This window comes from Salvia hispanica, chromosome 4 (assembly GCF_029641045.1).
Source record: "Salvia hispanica isolate PSC_SH4W2 chromosome 4, Shi_PSC_v1, whole genome shotgun sequence".
NCBI lineage: Eukaryota > Viridiplantae > Streptophyta > Magnoliopsida > Lamiales > Lamiaceae > Salvia > Salvia hispanica.
Window position 1 is genome coordinate 10,637,400 of NC_142695.1, and position 23,987 is coordinate 10,661,386.

The 23,987-nt window shown below is 38.7% G+C and overlaps 1 protein-coding gene across 1 annotated transcript; it reads right to left on the bottom strand.

Annotated features, from left to right (window-relative positions):
• Positions 1–508: 508 nt before the first annotated feature.
• LOC125196665 (ferredoxin-dependent glutamate synthase, chloroplastic-like) lies at positions 509–14,285 on the bottom strand. The gene is made up of 32 exons (XM_048095270.2): positions 13,779–14,285; positions 12,038–12,350; positions 10,988–11,430; positions 10,776–10,907; positions 10,283–10,381; positions 9,967–10,037; positions 9,526–9,622; positions 8,621–8,713; positions 8,349–8,494; positions 7,903–8,062; positions 6,862–6,972; positions 6,538–6,753; positions 6,150–6,307; positions 5,509–5,638; positions 5,318–5,376; positions 5,131–5,236; positions 4,952–5,048; positions 4,734–4,849; positions 4,326–4,523; positions 3,969–4,079; positions 3,612–3,851; positions 3,432–3,530; positions 3,244–3,339; positions 2,913–3,110; positions 2,614–2,817; positions 2,427–2,525; positions 2,085–2,227; positions 1,803–1,896; positions 1,456–1,694; positions 1,287–1,365; positions 1,128–1,211; positions 509–1,016 (listed from the first exon to the last, which is right to left on the bottom strand). The coding sequence occupies exons 1-32, from the start codon at positions 14,061–14,063 to the stop codon at positions 858–860; spliced, it is 4,875 nt and encodes a 1,624-aa protein (XP_047951227.2). The 5' UTR covers positions 14,064–14,285; the 3' UTR covers positions 509–857.
• Between the last annotated feature and the right edge of the window lie 9,702 nt (positions 14,286–23,987).

The window sequence follows — 23,987 nt, forward strand, 5'->3', positions numbered from 1 at the left end:
GTGTCGAATTAGGAGTCAAACAAATAGAATAATAGAAGTTTTATCCGGTTTTTAGGTTTGAACCTAACGGGTTGCAGGTTAATCAAGTGCGGGCTAATCGGGTTGCAATTTTATCAGGCTAGAAATTTCCAACCCTAACTCTACAAATTTAACGGACTATTCGGGTCAGTCCATGGATTGCGGACTGCATTGACATTCCTAATTTTCACCAAGCGGTAGAATTTGGTTTGATAGTTTTTCTTAATTTCTTTTTAGTGTTGTTTGATAGTTAAATAATAGGAATAGTATGGGACAAGCTAAGATAAAATTTATCTATAACTAAATCAAGATTGGACTGTTTGTTGTTGTTTGGTAAAGTAAGTTAATATTAGAATTTTGATAGTATGGGATTAAATTAAGATACTTCTAGTAACATATTAAAATGCTAAGAATTTAAGCTTATTTATATGTGATAGTGACTGACACCTCATAAAATACTGACATTAATTATCAGAATCAAACCATAGGATCAAAGCAACAAAAAGATAAATTATGGAGTAATTTTCACTTGCATGTGCAGTTATATTGATATAGTACATACATATACAGAAGTTTATTGCTCCCAACATAGATTTGTACAAGTGCCAATCATCAAGCATAAGCATCCTGTTTTTATCTCCCGAATTGATGGGGATTTCAAATCTGATTTCCAAATTCTGTAATCTGTTTGATCCTTAAAAACATTCTAGAAACAGAATCTATATGAATCTCAAATTTCTACAGAAACACTGTACAAACAAACTGCTTGTATCCTAGGTGAGGATGGGTTGGTTGCTTTGTTCAATCATAAGCCATCGCATTGTGAAGGTTGGCCGATCCTATGCTGACTGCAGAGTGACACCCGCAGTCGTCTGATCGTATTCTGCACATGCTTCTGGAGTGTCTTCTTCACTTGGAGGAACCAGTTGCCAAAACAGTGGCAAATATTTGTCCCATTCTTTCAGAATTTGAGACCCTTTGCTGCTACCAGTTTTTTCCTACGCAATAAAAATGAGCCCATTTTACCACTTTGAATAGAAACCATAGACTAGCCAGATTAGTGTTGCAAGATTTGCAAGATTTTATAACACAATAAATCATCTACTTACGACATGGGCTTCGATGAGGCTCTTGAGTTGCATCTGTCCGACTGGAGCAACAACTCTCTGGATCTTGACGATTTCCTTGTTCACCTGTTGACATGGTCACGTCATTTTAGTAAGGGGATTTAAGACTACCAACGGGTACAAATGTTGAACCGTACCAACCTTGGGGATAAGGGTGTCGTCTTCGTCAAGAATGTAGGCCAAACCTCCGGTCATGCCTGCAGCTACGTTTCTTCCAACCCTGGTGAGAGCAAGACAATGAAGGTAAATACTACTATTGACAGTTGTAGGCTCATTTCAGACATAATGTGGGACGTAACCCGATACTCACTTTCCTAGGATGACGACGCAACCCCCAGTCATATACTCGAGGCAGTGATCTCCGGTTCCTTCCACGACTGCTTCAGCTAGTGAGTTCCGGACAGCAAAACGCTCGCCACCTTTCCCATTAACAAAGACTTGGCCGCCAGTTGCTCCGTATAAGCAGGTGTTTCCAACTATAGTGGCGTCCTCAGGGGTGAATCCGGGATTTTCGACAGGCACAACTACGAGTTCGCCTCCAGCCATACCCTTAACATACACAGCATGTTAAGCTGATACTACCATGAAAGAGTGATTATAAAAAACAATGGCCGGCAAGTATGAAGCATTTAGAGCTAAGACTACCGATCCACATACCTTTCCAACATAGTCATTAGCTTCTCCAATTAACCGGATGTTCATGCCGGGTGTCAAAAAGCAACCAAACGACTGACCTGCACTCCCTACAAACCTGAGAAAAAGATAAAGAGAAACATCATAAGTCCCAAATGGATAACTGTCTGGACGAATAGCAACATTTTTTTTTTCTTCTTCTCAGTAATGGTTCCCCATTACCCCCGAATGACTCGAACCCCCAACCTATTGGAGAGTGACAGTTGATAGCACATTATAATTTTAAAAAAAAGTGATCTTTCTTACGTTATGTTCACTTGACCAGCAAACCCGGTGTCTCCATATTTCTTTGCGATCACACCAGCAACACGTCCACAAACTGCCCTGTCCACGTTGTATATTTGTACAGTCTTATTCGCGACTGTTTCATTCTCAATAGCCTTGGCTATCTGTATCAGAAGAAACAAGAAGATAATAAGACAGCAGAATGGTATAGTTGCATGCACACCAGGCAATTAACTCTAGCAGAGAATGTTATCAGTTTTATAAAATAAACTTGTAAATCTGAAGATTTGAAGAGCATATATACAAAATAGTAGGTAGGGAAGGAGTGCCAAGAAAGTGTTTGTCTCAATTACAAAGTATTACCTCTTCGTCTGCAAGCAACGTATCATCCAGAACAGGCCCGTTACTATGCACTTCCTGGTTCCTTATTTGAGTGCTGCTTAATTTTGGCAATCCGACATTCTGAGATGCAAATGTGTTAATTATTTACAATAACCCACATTTTATATTATGGGCAATGCATCAGAACAATATCTTCTTGTATACTTACAGAGAGAATATAACTAAGGTCTAGATGTTGGGTCTTCACTAATGAAATATCTCGAGGTCTAAGTAGCTCGGTGTGACCAATTATGTCGTCGAGTTTCTCATAGCCAAGTTGGGCCAGCACACCTCTCAACTCTTCCGCGACATATAAGAAATAGTTGACGAGGTCAGCAGGTACACCGGGAAAACGAGCTCTTAGCTCTTCCCTCTGCAGAAAATCAGTTGGAGAGATTGTTGAACCCAGCCAAATGCTGTGAAGAAGAAATTCAAATGAAAAGGATAGCATTATTAATGAATCTTTACCTGACTGGCTACACCAACGGGACAGTTATTAGTGTGGCATATACGAGCCATGACACAACCAGTAGCAATCATGGCAATAGAACCAAATCCGTACTCATCGGCACCCATTATTGCAGCCATGAGAACATCAAATCCACTCTTGAACCCACCATCGACTCTGAGAATGACCCTTTCTCTAAGCCCATTTGAAATGAGTGTCTATATTAACCGGACAAACCAGACCACCGGACGCACCACGGATTAGGACAAGGAACATTGTAAGTAAACGAATTTCATAGAAAGAACGTACACAATAAGAGATTCATATCCCGAAAGAAATAAGAAAAAATACCTGATGTGTTTCTGTAAGCCCAAGTTCCCAAGGACCACCAGCATGCTTAATAGAGCTTACTGGGCTAGCCCCAGTTCCTCCATCATGTCCTGATATCTACAAACAGTAACGAAAGAAGAATTAACTAACTATCTAAGAATTTCAACATTAAAAAACAATGATGTTGACCCAAGTAAATGATGCTTTACCTGTATAATGTCAGCATTACCCTTGGCAACTCCAGAAGCCACTGTACCAATGCCAGCTTCTGCAACTAGTTTTACCGATACTTTAGCTCTGGGGTTGACCTGTTAATTAAATATTCTTACCATCTGATTGTCCCAGATTAAAGCAATTACACAAGCATAACAATGTATTGATCAGCTCACCTGGTGAAGGTCATAAATCAATTGGGCAAGATCCTCAATAGAGTAAATGTCGTGATGAGGAGGTGGAGATATGAGTGGTACACCTGGCTTCGAGTTCCTTAATCTTGCAATATAAGCACTGACTTTCTTCCCTGGCAGTTGGCCACCTTCTCCTGGTTTTGCACCTTGCGCGATTTTGATTTCTAGTTGGTCAGCATTAGCCAAGAAAGTTGGGGTGACTCCAAAACGCCCTGAAGCGACCTGAAACATCACATTAGTTTTGTTAGTGCAGCAAAAGTATATATTGTATGCATTTAGATGAGCATTTCAATAACAGAAAAAAATGAAAATAAAAAACAACACTCAGGGTATTCAGACCTGCTTTATGGCACTAGTAGCAGTATCACCATTTTGAAGACCTTTAAGGTGAGGTAATGTTGGAGAGTACCCATCAACGACATCTGTAAGCGGAGTCCACCGAATTGGATCCTAGATGAACGTCAACCCTTGTGTCACAAAGTGTTAAATAAAATATTGTGTGAATTACCGTGAGTAAAATATGACCTATATTTTCCAGAAATCATTTCATTGGGTGCCTTCCCTATCACCAAACATTATTAGAAGTCTGTATACCTCTATGTGAACCAAATATTTTCTCCCACAACCAATCATGAAGCTCAATTCTGGATGCTCTGACCACAACATATAAGATTACACAATGATAAGGTTAATTACCTCTCCCCCTTCTCCAGAATTAGATTTTCCGCCTAATCTGTTCATTGCAATGGCAATCGCCTCATGAGTTTCTCTGGATATTGCACCAAGTGACATGCCACCAGTACAAAACCTCTGAACAATAGAGGTAGCGGACTCAACCTTTCCAAGTGGAATTGGAGACCGATCACTTTTAAGTTCAAAGAGATCCCTGAGAACCTGCCATCAGTAAGCATAAATTCGGTCAATGATGGTGAATTCTAAATGTGAAGGTATCAACTTCACACATATCAGATTTTCCAATGAATAGTAATTTGAAATAACTCACGAGCAAGCCCCACCGAAACAGAAAGGGCACTCTCGAATACCAAGATTAGAAAATAGATGAAAAAGGTAAACAAAGAAGGAACCAGACAAAAAGTGACTCACATTCACTGGTCGGGTGGCCAAATGCTGCTGATAAATTGAATATGCAGTTTCACTTTTTTGTCGTACGGCTTTGTGAAGAAGCTTTGACATCTCTGGATTATTTCCATGATATTCTCCTATTATGTAGGAATATGAGGATTTAGCACTTATGGATGCAACCGTAAAAATATTGAGTAATTTGAGGGTTCTGATGATCAATATGGAACTTTAAAAAGTACCTCCGGGCCTAAACTGTATGAACCCAAAATTCTCAAGTCTTTTAGCAGTGTCTTGGGAGAAAGCCTTAACCCAGAATGACAATGTCTCTCGTGCTAACTGCAAAAAAAAGTTTGTAGTTCACTTATCAATAAAAGAAAAGCAACAAAAACTCAAATGCATCTTCGAACTAGTTTATTACCTCATCTAGTGTTAATCCACCAATTTTCGACACACTCCCAGTAAAAGCAATGTCAATTATTTCTTGGCCCAGTCCATAAACTTCAAATATTTGTGCGCCACAGTAACTACAGACAAGTAAAAGTAGAATGAGAAAAAAAAAATTCCATAGCCACACCGAAGAATACTTTAACTAAGAGTTTAAATACCTGGAGAGCAATGAGATGCCCATTTTTGAGAGAATCTTCAGAAGGCCAGATCTAACCGCCTGAAATAGAAATAAGAAACACTTATTGCTTACCATACCCAACCAAGTATATATTATAAGCATTCAAGTTTAGTACAGACAATTGTAATCCAACTATATGCAGAAGAGATGCATAAATAGTAGGATATAAACCTTGCAAAAGTTCTTCTGAGCCTGTTCAATTGTAACAGTAGGCATTTTTCCAGTGCGCATCAGGTTAACAGTTTTAGTGCTCAACCGCCACTGACGACATGTCTCCAGTGCCAGGTATGGGCAGATAGCACTAGTAAAAGCCATCAAATTGGTATATGAGAACTAATCAAAATATTTAATGCAGCACATTAGGGTCAATCAGAAGCAGCAACTAGCATTTTAGTTTTCACTTTTCATAATATACTAAATCCAATTTGAGATAGGATTGTAGGATTGATTGATTTAGAAGGTTGAAAGTGAGTAAATCCTCATATGCTTCCTTTACATAAGGAGACATGTGAAGGAACCAGAATATCTCTGTTGACAATTTAATGCCTCAGAGGTCGCTGTCTTTTGCCCCGCATATGTCATGAGCCTAATTAGTTGAAACATTTTAGTTAATTTGTTGGAATCATTTTTAAAGCTGGAATTATCAATTTCATAATAATGTCAAAATCAAGAATATGTTTAATCTATAGTCGATAAATAAATATTTCACCATATCATGTGTATCTGATCAAATGAAATGTTAAAACTTACATCACGTATATCAAACAGTCCATGCACATAAATGCATAAATAAATTAGAAAATAAGATATACCTCGCGCCATATCCAATTAGACAGGCAAATTGATGAGTACTGAAGCACTGAGCTGTATCAGCAACAATGGAAGCTTGCATTCGCAATCCATTCTGAATCAGATGCTGGTGAACAGCACCAACGGCTAGAAGTATCGGGATGGCTGGCCTAGTTGCGTCCTGATGGAAGCAATCAGTTGTTTGGATGAATACTCAATCACAAAAATGATATACTAGCAGAAAGGCAAAGCCATTATGTGCACAAGAAATTAAAAAATAATAATAATAGTAATAATAATAATAATAATAATAATAACAATAATAATAATAACAATAATAATAATAATAATAATAATAATAATGACGACGACAAAAATGACGAATGTAATGCACATGAACAAAAATCTTACCAGCTCATCAAACCTGTCAGAGAGAACAAGGAGCTGGGAACCATTTCTAACAGCTTCATCAGCAGCTTCACAGAGCTTGTTCAGTGTTTTCTCTAGCGAACCTTCGACTCCTCTCCTTATGTCAAAATATGTGGGTAAAACTTGGGCTTTCAAGAGTGGATCTTTCAGTAAAGACTCCAGCTCCCCTTCATTAAGTACAGGGTTTGACAACAAGACCTAATTGAAAAAGGCAGAATGTACTACTGTGAGTAAAGTAATGCACGGAAGAATTGTGTGGTAATTCCTTTCCCAGTCATCATGAAAATCAAAGAAATGTTTAAGTACCTGAGAAACGTTTTCTGGGCCAACTTCTAGTATGTTGCCTCGCTTCCCAAGGTTGACTTCAAGAGACATGACTAGTCCTTCTCTGAGAGGATCTATAGCAGGATTGGTAACCTGGTTCATCAATATGAAAACATTTTGTGAATTGAATCAGCTTTACAATACTGTAAGAAAAGGTTTAGAAGGTAATTCATGTTTGAAGTCTGAATAATATCCGCAATACAAAAATAACAGTACAATACAAAAAGGCCACCATATAAGAACATATTGAAGTATTGGAACAGACAGCGCCATTACCATATCATGTAGGAGTACTTACTCAGATTTATATTTCATGCTACATCATACATTATCACGTCTAGATAAAAAATATTATACTCTCTCTGTCCCATTAAAAATGTAACGTTTTCCTTTTTGGATTGTCCCACTAAAAATGAAACTATTAGAAATGGGCCACTAACCCCTTAAAAGGCCTTATAAGGGGGAGGGTTATCCACACTTATATAGATTAGATTGGATCTTCACCAAGTCGATGTGGGACGGAAAGGACATCAGTCTTCCATCACGTGGGTAGGCAATGCAAGACGGAAAGGACATCGGTCTTCCATCACGTGGGTAGGCAATGCAAGAGATAAGAGAACCATCATCGATGTGGGCCGGAAAGGACATCGGTCTTCCACTCGTGAGGTAGATAAGAGACAAAGAGATAACCATCATCGACTTGGGCCCGCTCTGATACCATATTAGAAATGGGCCACTAACCCCTTAAAAGGCCTTATAAGGGGGAGGGTTATCCACACTTATATAGATTAGATTGGATCTTCACCAAGTCGATGTGGGACAGAATTTTAGAGAGTTTAACAGAAACGTTTCCTAAAATAGAATCAGCATCATCTCTACTTTTTCCCTCTCTTACTTAATTCTCTCTACGCTTAACTCACAAAACAACACTACATAAAATCATGTGCCGAAAAGCAAATGTTTCATATTTATTGGGACAGAGGGATTATTAGTTAAGTGCTAATAATAATAAAACTTACAGACCTGAGCAAATCGTTGCTTGAAATAATCGAACAACATGTGAGGCCTTGTGGATAACGCTGCCAAAGGGATATCATCCCCCATGCAGAAAGTAGGCTCCTTCCCTTGGGAGGCCATTGATTCAATCACCATCTGGACGTCTTCACTAGAATATCCGTATGCCCTGGTACAACAGATAGGGCAGTCAGCATAGTTTCTATAATCCACCTCTAAGTAACTTCTATCCGAAGAATGTCATACTTTTGAAGAAATATCTTTAACTTGTCAAAATAATTACTCCACTTCAGTCAGTGAAGAAGGATACGTGAGGAAGAATGGGCTAAGCAATGAACTATAATCTCTCCTCTCCAGACTACCTTTCCAATTAGTTCCAAAACAAACAACACTGTCTGACATGTGGTTTCAGGCTTATAAAACATAAAAGAAAGGATAAGTCGCCAGTAACTTACTGTTGGCGCCTTAAAATTGTTTCATTGTCCAAGACAGTCGTAGACAAAAAGTGTTCAGCCTTCAAAGGACGGAGATTTTCCTTCACCCATTTCCCATAGGGATTAGCTAGTGCAATTCGCTTTTTAACCTCAGTATTTTCAAATACCTATGCACAAGAAATTGTATGCAGGTATATTAGCAAAGAGACATAATTTTGTTTACTTGTGGCATCTACGAATCTGATTTTAGTAGGGTAACAGTTTCATCCATACTAAGATCACATACTACGTACCTGTCCACTAGTTAGGTCGACAGAAATCATCATTCCAGGGCCCAAACGTCCTTTCATTACTACTTTCGAGTCATCCGTTGGTAAAACACCCACCTTGAAAATTGGGAAGAAACTGTAATCAATTTGGGTCCTTGTGATTGTTAAGGTAAGTACTAAATTTAATATAAATCAGAAAATGCAGAACCTTTGACAGTTTAAAAGCAGTATCAATTTTAAAATTCAAGATGTATTGGTTAAAGAAATTATAAGTCTCACTATTTTTCTATTTACCAATAAGATCTACATGAGTATACTTTTTTTGAAGAAAACTAGTTCATGCCTCATTGACCACCACTTAGTTCGAAATAAACGAGAGAGCTGTAGCAACTGATCGGCTAAGAAAGTCAAACTGGGCTTTTTATACATTGTTTTCTCAATTTATAGCAAATTTGAAAATGACAGACCTTCTTTTGTATAGGGAGAATTTTATAATAAAAATCCACACATACTGTCGGGCTGGGAAAGATATCTTAACTCATATAGCTAGTAGTAGTATTTCCACCAGGCATTTGAACTTTATAGTGAAATGCAGGGTGATATAGTGATCCGAATGCCTTTCTTGAGGGGAGAGAATACAGCAGACAGTATTAGCTCACAGCCAACCTCTCCACTTTTAAGTTCTAAGAATTTATGTTATTCATATTATTTACTTAAACTCTAAAAGCAGCATTAAATTAATCTCTGCCAGCACAACTAAGTAAGAAGCGATTCACCTAAGGAAATATTCAGCAGTGTGTTTCATTAATCAAACTACCACAAATGCCTATCAAATGTTTCCACGGTCTCAACAACATGAATGGAGTTCCCCATCCAATTATGCGTATGTCCTCAAACAACCCAGTAAAAAGAATGAAGAGCAAGCAAACCTCAGATGCCACATAGACAACATTGTCTACCGTCCGCCAATATCTAGCAGGGCGAAGTCCATTTCGGTCAAGACAAGCTCCGACTGTTTTCCCGTCACTGGAATACATCCAGATAAAAGATAGAGAAATTAAAGCATCACAACAGATACTCAACCAGTCGCTCAAAGAAAAGCCACATATTACTAAATCAGTATTTAGATCTGTATTTAAAACCACATGATGGAAAATATATAGCAAATCCGTAGTGCAGTCACTTTATACGTAAAACAAAGGTCCAACAAAAAGTTGATATTTTCAGAAATGTGGAATGGACAATACGGTATGGATATGATGGAATCAGAAGATCCATTTTACTATTTTAGAATACTGAATTACAATTTTAACACAAAAACTCATCCATAAATGTCAAAACAACAAAACCTACTTTTTGGGAAAGTTCACCTGAATAAGAGTAAAGCAGGTCCATCCCAAGCCTCCATTTGACCCTTGTAGTAATCATAAAAATCAATAGCCTGGAGCAAACAATAACAAGTTAAATCTACCAGTACTTACATGTTGAAGTCACAACAGGCACACTGCAGAGCTTGAAATAGCATTAATGTTGGTTAGGTGAGTACCATTTTGAAGACTATTAATTCAGTTATTCGATTATTAGAGGGATGGGTTTTTATCAGCAATGGAAAAAAAACTATTGTGGGGGAAATTACTGGTATCAGAACTGAACAGCGCATATAAATTTGTCAAAGAAACATGATACCTCAGGATATTTGATCGACAGAGTTGGATGGTTTTTGTATGCTTCAGGAACGAGGAGCATCAGGGCTTCCTCAGGAGCGCGTCCACTTCTTATCAACAACTATACAAAACGCAGAGTAGAAACATTAAAGTATGAAAAATGAAAAGGCACAAGCAAAAAACACTTGTTTCCAGTGCCAAAAGTATGCAAAGAGCATTGTTCTAGATATTATTGGTGGATGCTGGAAGAGAATTTCTGATTTCAGCGACAAATCAATGCCAGTGCATCAATATAGATCAGAAGGAAAAAATCTCATGCCCTCATTTAAAACCAACAACAACATTGACCATTTCTTAAGATAATCAATCAGTTAACACTTCACAATGACATGCTGCATCTTCTAATGAAATGAAACTGTCTCCAATAGACTCTTTCCTTCCATTATTTTCTTATTGATAATTTCACAAGTCATTCCATCCAAAGCACATAGAGCATTATAAGCAGGTGGCTATACTTCTGCCGCACTGTCAAGGTTTGCAGAGTCTGATGCTTTTGAGTTTCCAAAAGGACGGAGTTCACTTTCACGACCGCGCCAAACTGGTGATTTAAGTGAAGTCTCCCGAGACTGCATCCAGTTCAAATTACCCTGCAAGATTATTTTAGCTTTAGTATGCTGAACTACCAGGTAACCATGGCTAAGAAAACAACATCAACTGAATACATAACCTGTATTGTGTTGATCTCTCCATTATGACCAAGGAACCTCATTGGTTGAGCTAGAGGCCATCTAGGACTAGTATTTGTACTGTACCTACGATGATATATAGCAAAAGGAGTTTTGTATAGGTCGTTCTGTAGATCATAGTAAAAGCGACCAAGAACCTCAGATCGCAGCATTCCCTTGTAAACTATAGTTTGATTCGATAAGGAGCAAAAGTACAGCTCATTTCCCCATGTTTCAGAGCTGGCTAATCTTTCGATCAACTTCCGACAGATAAAAAGTTCTCTTTCAATGTCATCTATATTTTCTTCCTTCGGAATTTGAACAAAGACTTGCTGTATGTTTGGCATAGCTTCTCTTGCATAGTAACCAACCACAGACACATCTACAGGTACTGGCCTCCAGCCAAGCACTTCAAGACCCTCTTGTTCAAATATTTTCAAGATTGCTGCATAAGCAGATAACATGTCAAGAGAATGCATAAAGCAATTAAAGAGTTTTTTAAAAAGAAAATAAAATCATAAGGATTACAGTTGAATAGTCAGAGCCTACTTTAGGATATAAATCTCGAGATCGAGGACACCATATATTAGTACATCTCAAATAGATACCAAATATTCAAGAACTATTGGACAAGCAACTTGAATGTGTCAGGTGGCTCATAATCATACATTAGTATCTTATTGCGGACTTTAAAAGAAAATTTACTAACCTCACCAGCCACATGTTTTAATATTTAACTTTGCGGATTAAAGTTCTTATGATGGGGCCGGAACATGTGCAATCTAAATCCAGATTAAGCTAATCATTAAGACAGATAATGTACCAGAAGATAACTAAATATTAACAAAAAACCCTTTTAATTGAAAAAAAAAGTAGAATACTAGGAGCTTAATTTTATTCTATAAACAACTACTCCCAACTTTATTAGTTCCTTCCTGCATTATCATACCTTTATGATTTTGATATGAACATTTTAGATTGTCAGGAAACTAATACTTGTCGAAGATGCATCAATAGACTTGAAATCATGTATACCCTGCCACTTGACTAACCTGTTTTGGCCTGTTTCATGAGGTCTTCATCCTTCGGAAGAAACAACATCCCAACACCAGTGTGCAACTGATCAAAGGAAGCAATCCCTTGTTCGTTGGCCCAATTGTTGAGAAGGTCCCAGGGAATTGAGGTCATAATACCTGAACCATCCCCTGAATCATTATCTGCTCCACACCCTCCACGATGTTCCATGCACCCAAGAGCTGTTAGAGCGTCCTTGACAATTCCATATGATGATTTGTTGTCCAAATTGGCAATAAACCCAACTCCACATTCCCCCTTTTCAGCCAATATATCTTCCAAGTTTGCAACCTGAGATGTATAAATTGCATAGAAAACATTAAACAGATGAAAAGACAGTATTAAAAGCACTTGAAACACATTAGGAAGGATTATAATTACAGGTCCGGAGAGGTTTCCTGCATCACTAAACTTTTTATTGGACATTTCATGATTAATATGAAATGATGAAACTTTTACTGTTTGATAGCCGAGCCTCACTTAAATTATTATTTTATTTCTTTTGACATCATTTACTAACACATGCTTCCAAACGATATAGGAGTAAAGCAACACAATTACATACTCCACACTCTAGAAAAACTCCCTAGATCAGAAAGCGCACAGAAGCTGGTTATGAAACTTCCGACGAAAAAAAAATAGATGAATTAGGTGATGGTAAGTGGTAATCAATACCACACATGCATAGAAAGATAGAGGATCACTCATTTGGTCATACTTTGATATATTCACACAGATCAACTGCTTATGAAGCATTCATACAGGTTAAGAAAAGGAGAAAAACTGAGAGAAAAGGTTACTTCAGAGACGGGAGACCAATTACATATAGCTATATAAGCACCTTAACAAGGACAAAATGAATGCTGAAACAATTGACTTATTTACCCTCTACTGTGAATTTCTAAACCAATTCTAGACCCTTTCAAATGAACTTTTCCTTGGTTTCACAAGTTTATATTTTATACTACTTACTTCTTTAGATCAAAACTTTCTGACACCGCAATCCTTGAGAATAGTTCATCTCTAAACTCTAAAGTCTAAAACACACAAATAATGAGCCCTGACGCAGAATCAGTCATTGCGAAAACAATCTACAGAACCTAAAGCTTAACTTAAAGACTACTTAATTGCAATGCCAGCACACAGGACCACGCCCCAAGCTGTAGGATAGCCTCTTCTGAGGTACTGTTAACACTCCTCAACTGCAATACGTGATTGGTCTTATAAGTAATAACTAGCAAAAAACCAAATGACAACAATCTCTTCAGCCATGGACCTAAGAAAATGATCTAAATCATTCTGCCACCAATTCATTGTGGAAGCTTGTATCATTTATGTTGATTGAAAACGCATCCAATATGAAGACAAGTACATATCCTGATATGATGTCCAAACACATCCCTATGTGTGAACCACCGTAGAATGGCAAATAGAACTCAAGAATGAGCTGAATCACTGAGGCAGTCAACGTTAGAGAATCCCAGTTACTCATGTATAGTGAACCAAAAAGACCAATCTCAGAGTATATCCACAGGACCACAAAAGCACAAAAAGTGAGTCAAACAGTTCACACCATAAATACATAAAAGAAGCATACAAGTCCATAAAAGCTTGCAGCAGGGGACATATTTGATAAATTTGAAGGGTGGCAGCTGAATAATCATGCAATCAAAATCCAATCTTTGCAATAAATCAAACAAGAAAGTCAGCGCCTCAGACCTTCGGCTTGGGATCAGAAGAGCGTTTCTGTGAGTCGGGTTTAACGCGTTCGAGATCAAGAACCGACTTAATGGATGAACCCCAAGTTTTCCCCGCCAAGCCGCGAAGATTATTCCTTTGAGAGCTGCGAGTATTTACTCCAACGCCCGCTCTCCGACGACCCACATTTTTCTTGGCACCGCACAAGCCCACGAAATCGACAAAGACCAAGTCTTTTCTACAATTGTCGGTGATGCTGAAGAGCTTCACCGACTGCACTACTTGGCCGGCAGAGTGCAGAGACATCTCTCATCAACTACTCAGAATCACACACACACACGCAATTAGTGAGTGGGGATTGTGTGTGGAGTTGAGTGTGTGTCTGGGAGAGGAGAATGGAGATAGGGGAGGATGATGGTTGGTGTTTGTGGAGTGTGGTGAATGTGTGGAAATGGGAAATTGTGGATTTGGAGATAAAAAGAATGGAACGTCGGGAGCCACCCGCCTCCAATTTCAATTCTTGGTGAGTGTTTTTGATGATGTTTTTGTTGGTGTTCGATTCGTGTTAGTTAATCTATAGTGTGACTGATACTGATTGGATGTTGACCTTATGATAAGCCCAAAGGTCGTCTTCTTTAATTTTTTAAGGTATAGGAGCTCCCTTTGGTAACCTCGTGAGTTTCTTCAATTGCCAAATGCATCAAAACGGTTATACTTTGCGGATGCATTATGGACACCACTGTATATGCCCAATCATGTGCCATTTTCGTGCTTCTGCGCATGCTTAAACGCGTTATGAATACCGTCAATGTAACTTTCGTGTTCAAACACGTTGTAAATATAGCAATTCAACTTTATAGAATTTTATTGTTATTCCAAAAATTAACTAATGAATTTAAATTTAATTTCAAATGTAGATAAGAGCATACACAACGGTACCTGAAAAAGTTAAACTCTTGCCGTCGGCATGACACGTGACGAGCTCACTGTTGTGCTCGTATCAGTGGCACAAACACGCTCTTAGCTAAGAGCGCCGCTCAGAGGCAAGAGCACACGCGCTCAACCCACGTGACATGTTGTAGGCTGGATGTGACGCTCACTCATCCCCCGCAAGCGGGCGTCGTTTTTACCTTTATACTCCCTCCGTCCCACTTTAGGAGTCTCAGTTTATCATTTTTCGGTGTCCCACTTTAGGAGTCCCGGTTGAAATATTCCAAAAATGGTCATATCAGTGGCACGAGCACGCTCTTAGCTAAGAGCGCCGCTCAGCAGCAAGAGCACACGCGCCCAGCCCACGTGACGCGTTGTGGGCTGGATGTGACGCTCACTAATCCCCCACAAGTGGGCATCGTTTTTATCGTTATAATAGTTATTTTTTTAAATAAAATCATTCAAATTCAAAAAAAATCAGAAATTTTTTTTTTAAAAAGTTTTCAACTTCCAAAAATATGACCGCTTTATGGAGAAAATATGCACTAGTATAGACATACCATATGGCTGATATGTCTATACTAGTGCATTTTCTCCATGAACTATATCACTAATAAAATATTCATATATTAATGGTAGTTGACTTAATTTAATTAATAATGGCTACGCACTTTATAATATTATAATGAATTATTTTCAGTTAAAGTAGTTCTATTACACAAAATTACTCGTAATTTTAAAAAAATAATCGAAGTTTTTTTTAATCATTTATACACACGTACATGGAAACTCTAAAATAAATATATCACTAATAGAAAATTTGTTATTATAGTAATTGACTTAATTTAATTAATAATGATTACGCTGATTTTATAATGATGATCCATCATTTTCAATAAACCTAATCCTATTGCACAAATGTACTCATAGTTTAAAATGTACATGCTATTAAAATAAATTAAAATTAAAACTTTTAATTACTCTCCCGTCCCACAATAGGAGGTACTCTTACTATAGCACGAGTTTAAGAAATATAACAAATAGTGGGTTGTAAAAGTTAGTGAAATATGAGATCCACTTTTTTATATTGATTTTACAATAAAATATGAGTGAAGTGAGCTAGTGGAATGTGTGACCTACTTACCATTTTTGATAAAAATTAAGTGTGACTCTCATTGTGGAATGGACCAAAATGGCAAATGGTGACTCTTTTTTTTAGGACATGGGGAGTATATGCTAACAAAATTTGGGAAAGTTTTCCATATTTTAGAATTATGAGTAGATTTAAATTTGCATTTATTAATTCTATATATAGCTCTCCACTTGTTAAAATTTTATTGATTGGACATACTGAAGTCATTGGTAGCTAGACTGTATGCACAGTAAGAAATATCAAGTTTCCTGAGTCCAGCGAATCCACTACATTACAGGGCCTAAAACTCACGGATTGTTGGAAGATCTCGGTCGTCGGATACACAGAATACCTCTTCAAAACCCTCAACCACGTATACTAAAATTAGCACAGGGAAGTAGGGATCGATCCCACAGAGATGAATGCACAAATAAACATGTTCAAAGACTCGGGAACTATTTTTTGTTGGCTGCTGCCACGCATTTTTAGGGTTGAGCTTTACTTCCTAGACTTAGTAATAGAAATATGTTACCCTAACAGCTAGCTCTAGGCAGAAACAGGAAACATGCATATAAACCTGAACAAGCGAGACAATTACTAGATCTAAGAAAACTACTTCCTAAATTTACCTAGACCTGGGAAAACAACTGACGGTGGGGACCATTTACTGAAAAAGTAAAATACGGAAGAAAAGCTGGAAAACAACTAACTAAAGTACTAACTAACAACGACATCATCTTCTCCACAATTGGCATGAAACATCCAGTAAAAACAGAGTGAGAACGTAAATCGACACGAAACAGACGGAATTAAAAGCAGTAAAAACGAAGAACAGTTAAAACTAAGGCAGATTTACGGCTACTAGACGAAGTAAAGTAAAAGAAAGCAGAAAGTTCAAAATCCATGCACAACTCGGTTTCCCCTGTTCAGATCCACACTTCGAATGCTAAATCCACTCCGGATCCAAGCATCCGAAACAAACTCCGTCCAAAATTATATCCATAACTACAGATTCGCCGATTCACCACCGATCAACAACAACAGCACAGATCCACAACCTATTTCCCAGATCAAGCACAGAAACATCCAAACAAAGAATAACATTCAACCTCTGAAATAAAACCTCAAAACACAGAATCAACACAAATCAACACAAAAAGAACACCATCGTGACGTAAACTAAATGCATAGATAAACGGTAAGTAGCAAACAACCAATCGACTTCGGAAACGTTGAAGTTCGACGGAATAAAAGTGCAAAAACTGAATGTAAATGATTGTATCTTCGCCCTTCATGAGGACGGTGTTGCAACAGAATTTTTCCGAAGATGAAACCTCTAACTACCCCAGAATCCCCATTTTCCCAAGTGTGTGTGAGTGTGTGAGCTGAGAGCTAAATCATGTATGTTTCGTGTGTTGCATGCTCCTCTATATATAGGCGTGGAAGTGGGTCCAGCAGGGGCTCTCTTGTGTGAATAGTCTTCTTTGCCCTCAGCTTTTGACTCCCTTCGTCCAGCCATTTTCTCCTCGAATTCGCTCACTTTTTCGCCTTTTTTCTTCGCTGCTCCACTGCCCTTCAGTTCTTCCTGGACCTAGCGACTTCCTTCACACACCTGGCTTAAATAATGCGTTAGACCCAGTAAATGATGACTTTTCATCATATAACCGATGCATGAAATTAGTCTTATCACATACCACCTTATATTGCCACGTGATATGTCTAGACTAGTGTATATTTTCTTCGTTTTTTATGACTGCTTTTTTTCCAAAAATTTTATTTTTTTTATTTTTTATCCTCAAATCATCCAAATCATCTATAAATACTCATTATCACTAAATTTCAGATTACGAAATTTCTTTTATATCATAAATATCCCATGAATTTTGATTTTAATAGATAAATAAACTATACTCCCTCTATTTCCTAAAAATAGAAATTTTCCATTTTAGGAAATGGACCACACCAATTCACTAACATTAATTACACTAAATTTTCTTCATCTCTCTTACTTTACGAATTTTGCATTAAAACGCATGTCATTTCCAAAATTTTAATTTTGGGAAGCGGATGAAGTAATAAGGTATTTCATGGTTTATGTTTTCATTTGTAAATTAAAGGTACCAAAGTTCGCTGGTGAATGTTTTGACTTTTCATCAAGTTGGTAGTGACGTTGATGTTTACAAACTGTATTTATGATTTCATAAATTTTTTTTCACTTGGAGAAATTGCATTTCCTTTAGCTATTTGTCTTATGAGTTTGTATTTTCGACATTTTAGTGATTTTGTGCAACTTTTGATCACTACGCCAACTTAAGCTGCAATTAAGATTATTATTAGATCCGTAATGATTGTGAAATACCAAAACCGACGAAGTAATATGCAACAGTTCTAGAGCTTTTCATGCCTTCTGTATGCACTAGGATGGTCATAATATAAGTTGTGACAATTTTGTTACTAAGGGCTCGTTCGATATGTTGGTGATGGCAAGATATGGCCTAGTATAGATATATACCTGTTCATTTCAGGTGTTTGATAACAAATTGTATAACCATAGTGGCCCTTGTTTTTTTGCAAAAGCCCAACTCGGCCCATAGATTTTTCAACAAAATACAATGATATATATCTTCAAAAAAATAGAATCGAGAAGCGTACTCTGTTTCAAAAAAATATCACTTTCATACCCATCTTGCTCAAGCCTCATTTTGTGAAACCTTCTTCCGATGTCTGACGATCTCCATCAAAATTACTTCATGGAATGGTAAGAATTCAAAGTGGTGGGTGGGACCGACGAAGTTGGTTGTCTCATTCTAGGCATTGTTTTTTGGAAATTATTTTGTGAGATTTACTCCGATTCAGCGCGTTTCTATTTATCAAGGCAAATGTCAGATTTTTTTTGGGGGGGGGAGGAGGGGATTGGGCGAAGAGCACCCTTGCTTCAGCGCGCCTCATCCCTGTGATGTAGTAATTTTTTGTTTCCTAAAGTGAAGGAGTGTATGAGTTTTTTTTGGGGATTTTAATTAGAACACATTTGTGCCTTGTAGGTGTTTGAAAAGTTGCTTCTTATTGGTTTTGTAGGAAAACATGTAACATGTGGGAAATTCCTAAAGGCTAGGCCTTTGGCCTTTCATATGGTGTAACCTCCAAAATGTTTATGGAGTGCCTTAATACCAAGACCTTTCATGTAGGCTCCTCTATCCTATAAATAGGTGTGGCTTTGAGAGATGAAAACACACCAACAATCATTCTCTCTTCTTTCTAAGCTCTCAAGCATTCTAGTTCGCATCTTAGGAGCATTGCATAGCTCGGTTCTCGACTTCAATTCAAGTTCGCCGGAGCCTACGAGTTTGAGGTGCTTCAACTCGGTAGGAGGAAAGTCGTTTCATCTTTGGGGACGTTGCGCCAATCCGTGAGCACTAGCCGGGGCGTATCTCGTCTTGCGGAGAGAGGGTTACCTCGACTCGACTTGAAGAAGACAATAGTTTGCATCTTGTTCTTTTATTGTATTTCTTTTGTTTTATTTACCTTCTAGTTTTTGGTTCTTTTGTAATAGCAAGAGTTGCCCGTATAAAGGCTACACTATTTCCAACAATCGCAAGACGAGATAGTGTACTCTTGCCGAAATCATGTCGACCGAAGCTGAAGGGAACGGAAACAACAACATTGGATCGTCTTCTGCATCCGCTAACACCTCAATGATGGCACCTGTTTCGACCTCAAGGGTCATGGCTCAAGCTGACAAGCCTGAAAAATTCAAGGGCTTGGATTTCAAGCGTTGGCAACAAAAGATGTTGTTTTACCTAACTACGTTGGGTGTTGCTAATTTCCTCAAGGAGGATGCTCCAACTGTACTGGAGGAGGAGACGGACTTTAATGTCCGGGCTGCCTATGATGTTTGGCATCAAGGAGATTTCTTGTGCAAGAACTATATCTTGAACGGCTTGGGGGATAGTCTCTATTCCATCTTTGCCGGGGCTAAGACCTCCAAAGCTTTGTGGGAGGCTCTTGACAAGAAGTATCGCGTCGAGGACGCCGGTACAAAGAAATTTGTAGTCGTAAAATTTCTGGACTACATGATGGTGGACTCTCGCTCTGTGGTAGAGCAAGCTGAAGAATTGCAAATCATTATCCATGATGTCCACGCTGAAGGGATGGCCTTGCCAGACCAGTTTGTTGTTGCATCAATGATCGAGAAGCTTCCTCCATGCAGGACAGATTTCAAGAACTATCTAAAGCACAAGAGAAAGGAGATGAAGCCAGAAGACCTGATTGTCCGTCTTCGTGTAGAAGAGGATAATAGGCGGTACCATCAGAAGTCAGGAGGGCCTGAACATGCCAAGACAAATCTGATGGAGAAGGGAGGATCTTCCAAGCGTCCCCGCCCAAGGGAAAATGACAAGGGCAAGGGAAAGGTAGCTGCTGTCTGGAAGTTTGAAGGCAACTACTTCAATTGTGATAAGTCGGGCCACATGGCGAAGGACTGCCGAAAGCCTAAAAGGATGAAATTCAAGAAGAGTGCTAACATGGTCGAGAGAGACTTCAACGATGATGACTTGGCTGTTGTGGTTTCTGAAGTGAACCATGTTGACAATCCGAAGGCTTGGTTTGTTGACACCGGAGCTACTGTGCATGTGTGCTCTGATCGTAGCCAATTTTCGACCTACAAGCAAGTAGAAGGGAAGAAGCTCCACATGGGAAACCAAGACTCGTCTTTGGGATGGGAGAAGTGAAGCTATTAATGACATCTGGTCGTGAGCTGAAGCTGAAGGATGTGCTGCATGTCCCAGACATCCGCAAAAATATTGTTTCTGGTAGTTTGCTTGTTAGTCATGGCTTTAAGCTAGTGTTTGATTCTGACAAGTTTATGTTATCCAAGTTTGGTACTTTCCTTGGAAAAGGTTATCTTTCCAATGGCTTGTTCAAACTTAATGTAATGGCCACTGGTCGTGTACCGAATCAAGTGAATGATAATAAGAATGCTTCTTCGTCTTACTTGCTTGAGTGCGCCGATTTATGGCATTGTAGATTAGGACATGTGAATCTAAATGCTATAAAAAGATTAGTAAATCTTGATTTACTAAAAGTTGATGAGTTTAATTCACAAAAGAAATGTGAAGTTTGTGTTGAAGCAAAAATGACCAAGCTGTCGTTCCGCTCGGTAGAACGGAGCACCAAACCTCTAGAGTTGATCCATACAGATATATGTGATTTAAAATTTGTGCAAACTAGAGGTGGTAAAACGTATTTCATCACATTCATTGATGATTGCACAAGGTATTGTTATATTTACTTATTAAGAAGTAAAGATGAGGCAATTGAAGCGTTTAAAGACTTCAAAAATGAAGCCGAAAATCAACTTAATTGTCGAATTAAGTGTGTTCGAAGTGATAGAGGTGGTGAATATGTGGCGCCGTTTGCAGAATTATGTCATGCAAGTGGTATAATTCACCAAACCACGGCTCCATATTCTCCTCAGTCGAATGGTGTTGTTGAACGCAAAAATCGAACACTGAAAGAGATGATGAATGCTCTGTTGATTAATTCGGGTTTACCCCAGAACATGTGGGGGGAAGCTTTGCTAATCGCAAATAACATCTTGAACAAGATTCCACTCAAAAATAGGGACGTGACTCTTTATGAATTGTGGAAGGGAAAGAAACCTTCATATACATACCTCAAAGTGTGGGGGTGTTTAGCAAAGGTACAAGTGCCGCCTCCAAAACAAGTTGCAATTGGCCCTAAAACAGTCGATTGTATCTTTATTGGATATGCATTGAACAGTAGCGCATGTCGCTTCTTAGTTCATAAGTCAGCTATACCTGATGTAGCTGAAGGAACAATAATTGAGTCAAGGAATGTTGTATTCTTTGAGAATGTGGTTCCTTGCAAGAAACAAGATGATCATTCTAGTGAAAGAATGATGGATGAAACCACTAGTTCTAATTCTCCAAAAGTGACGAGGACAAGTCCCGAGGATGTAGAACCAAGACATGGTAAAAGAGTTAGAGTTGCTAAGACTTTTGGTCCAGACTTCATAACTTTTATGTTGGATGGTGAACCAAAGTCACTATCAGAAGCACTGTCTGGCCCAGACGCAGTGTGGTGGCTAGAAGCTATCAACAGTGAAATGGAATCCATTATGCTAAATAACACATGGGTGTTAGTAGACTTGCCGGAAGGCTGCAAGGCCTTAGGATGCAAGTGGATTCTGAAAAAGAAATATAAACCCGATGGTACTGTAGATAAGTACAAAGCTCGCCTAGTGGTGAAAGGCTTCAAGCAGAAAGAAGGGCATGACTTCTTTGATACTTACTCACCTGTTACAAGAATAGCTTCCATCCGGGTGCTTCTTGCGATTGCTGCGTTGCACAATCTTGAGATTCACCAAATGGATGTGAAAACTGCGTTTCTGAATGGTGATTTGGAAGAAGAGATATACATGGAGCAACCTGAAGGGTTTGTTGTGCCCGGGCAAGAACGCAAGGTATGCAAATTGGTAAAGTCTCTTTATGGATTGAAGCAAGCGCCGTTGCAATGGCACTTGAAGTTTGACAATGTGATGTTGACAAATGGATTCACTATCAACGAGTGTGATAAGTGTGTTTACATTAAGAACACAGATAACGGGTTTGTTATTGTGTGTCTTTATGTTGATGATATGTTGATAATGGGCAGCAATAGTGCCATTATTAACGAGACAAAAACCATGTTGAAAAGAAATTTCGATATGAAAGATATGGGTCTAGCTGATGTGATTCTCGGAATCAAAATTTTGAGGACTAATGAGGGAATTGCCTTAACGCAATCTCATTATGTTGAGAAAATGCTTAAGAAATTCAACTCGTTTGATTGTAAGCCAGCAAAGACTCCCTTGGAGCTCAATGTCCATCTAAGCAAGAATATGGGTGAGCCTATTGCTCAAGAAGAGTATGCAAAGGTCATAGGAAGTCTGATGTTTATCACGAACTGTACTAGACCAGATCTTGCTTGTACGGTGAACAAGTTGAGCCGATTCACGAGCAATCCAAGCAAGGAACATTGGAAAGCTCTGTGCAGAGTTTTGAGATACTTGAAGTACACTATTGACTTTGGACTACACTACACAAGATATCCCCAAGTACTTGAAGGGTATTGTGACGCAAATTGGATCTCTGGTTCTAAAGACTCATTTTCAACGAGTGGGTATGTGTTCAATGTGGGGGGTGGTGCCGTTTCGTGGAAGTCAGCGAAACAGACGTGTATTGCTCGCTCCACCATGGAATCTGAGTTTATCGCCCTGGATAAAGCAGGGGAAGAAGCCGAGTGGCTCAGAAATTTCCTAGAATGTATTCCATGTTGGAAGAAGTCAGTGCCCACAGTAGTGATACACTGTGATAGTAAAGCAGCTATAGGTAGAGCACACAGTGGCTTCTATAATGGTAAGTCTCGACACATTCGTCGACGACATAATACCGTAAGGCAGTTGATCACAAGTGGTGTTATCGCAGTTGACTATGTTAAGTCAGTGGATAACATAGCGGATCCATTAACAAAAGGTTTAAACCGTGATCAAATGCATAAATTGCTAAAAGGAATGGGACTGAAAACCACATCTTAAAAGATGAGTATAGTGGTAACCCAACCATACGATTGGAGATCCCATGGGATTGGTTCAATGGGAAACAAAGCTATACAAATCTAGTTGTAACACTCAGAAGATTTTAATCTTCGCCCATTCTTCAGAAAGCGTTGAGTGTTGTAACCTGCACGTGGTAAGAGGTTAAGTCTTTTGACTTTTAATGATTCTTGAAATCTCAGGGAGATGAAGTATGGCAGGATACTCATGAAAGAATCACCTATGTAAGTGAGAAGTGGGGCCGCTTCGTGTGTGTGAGTCACTTATGAATTCCAAAGAGGTGTTCCATGGCCGAAACGGACACAAACGTGAGAACTGATGGAGTTGAAACAATATTGTGTTGATGCTATTGACTAGGCATACACCAAGGAGGAATAGTTCAAGGCATCGCGTCCACTAGCCCGCCGGTATGTCCGATAGTGTTGACTATGGAAGGTTCAAAACCACAAGTTACCTTTCCAAAGACAGTATCGTTTCTCGAGAACTGAGCAAAGAGTCTGCATACATGCATTTGTGTCTGGTGTTGGTTTGAGCTTGCGGCGCTCTAACCAATGTG

Coding starts and splice junctions, on each gene's coding strand:
- LOC125196665 (XM_048095270.2), bottom strand. CDS start 14,063: ATGTCTCTGCACTCTGCCGGCCAAGTAGTGCAGTCGGTGAAGCTCTTC. Junction 10,038..10,282: donor TGTCGATCAAATATCCTGAG/GTATCATGTTTC, acceptor TGTTTGCTCCAG/GCTATTGATTTTTATGATTA. Junction 6,754..6,861: donor GCCCAGAAAACGTTTCTCAG/GTACTTAAACAT, acceptor TTTTTCAATTAG/GTCTTGTTGTCAAACCCTGT.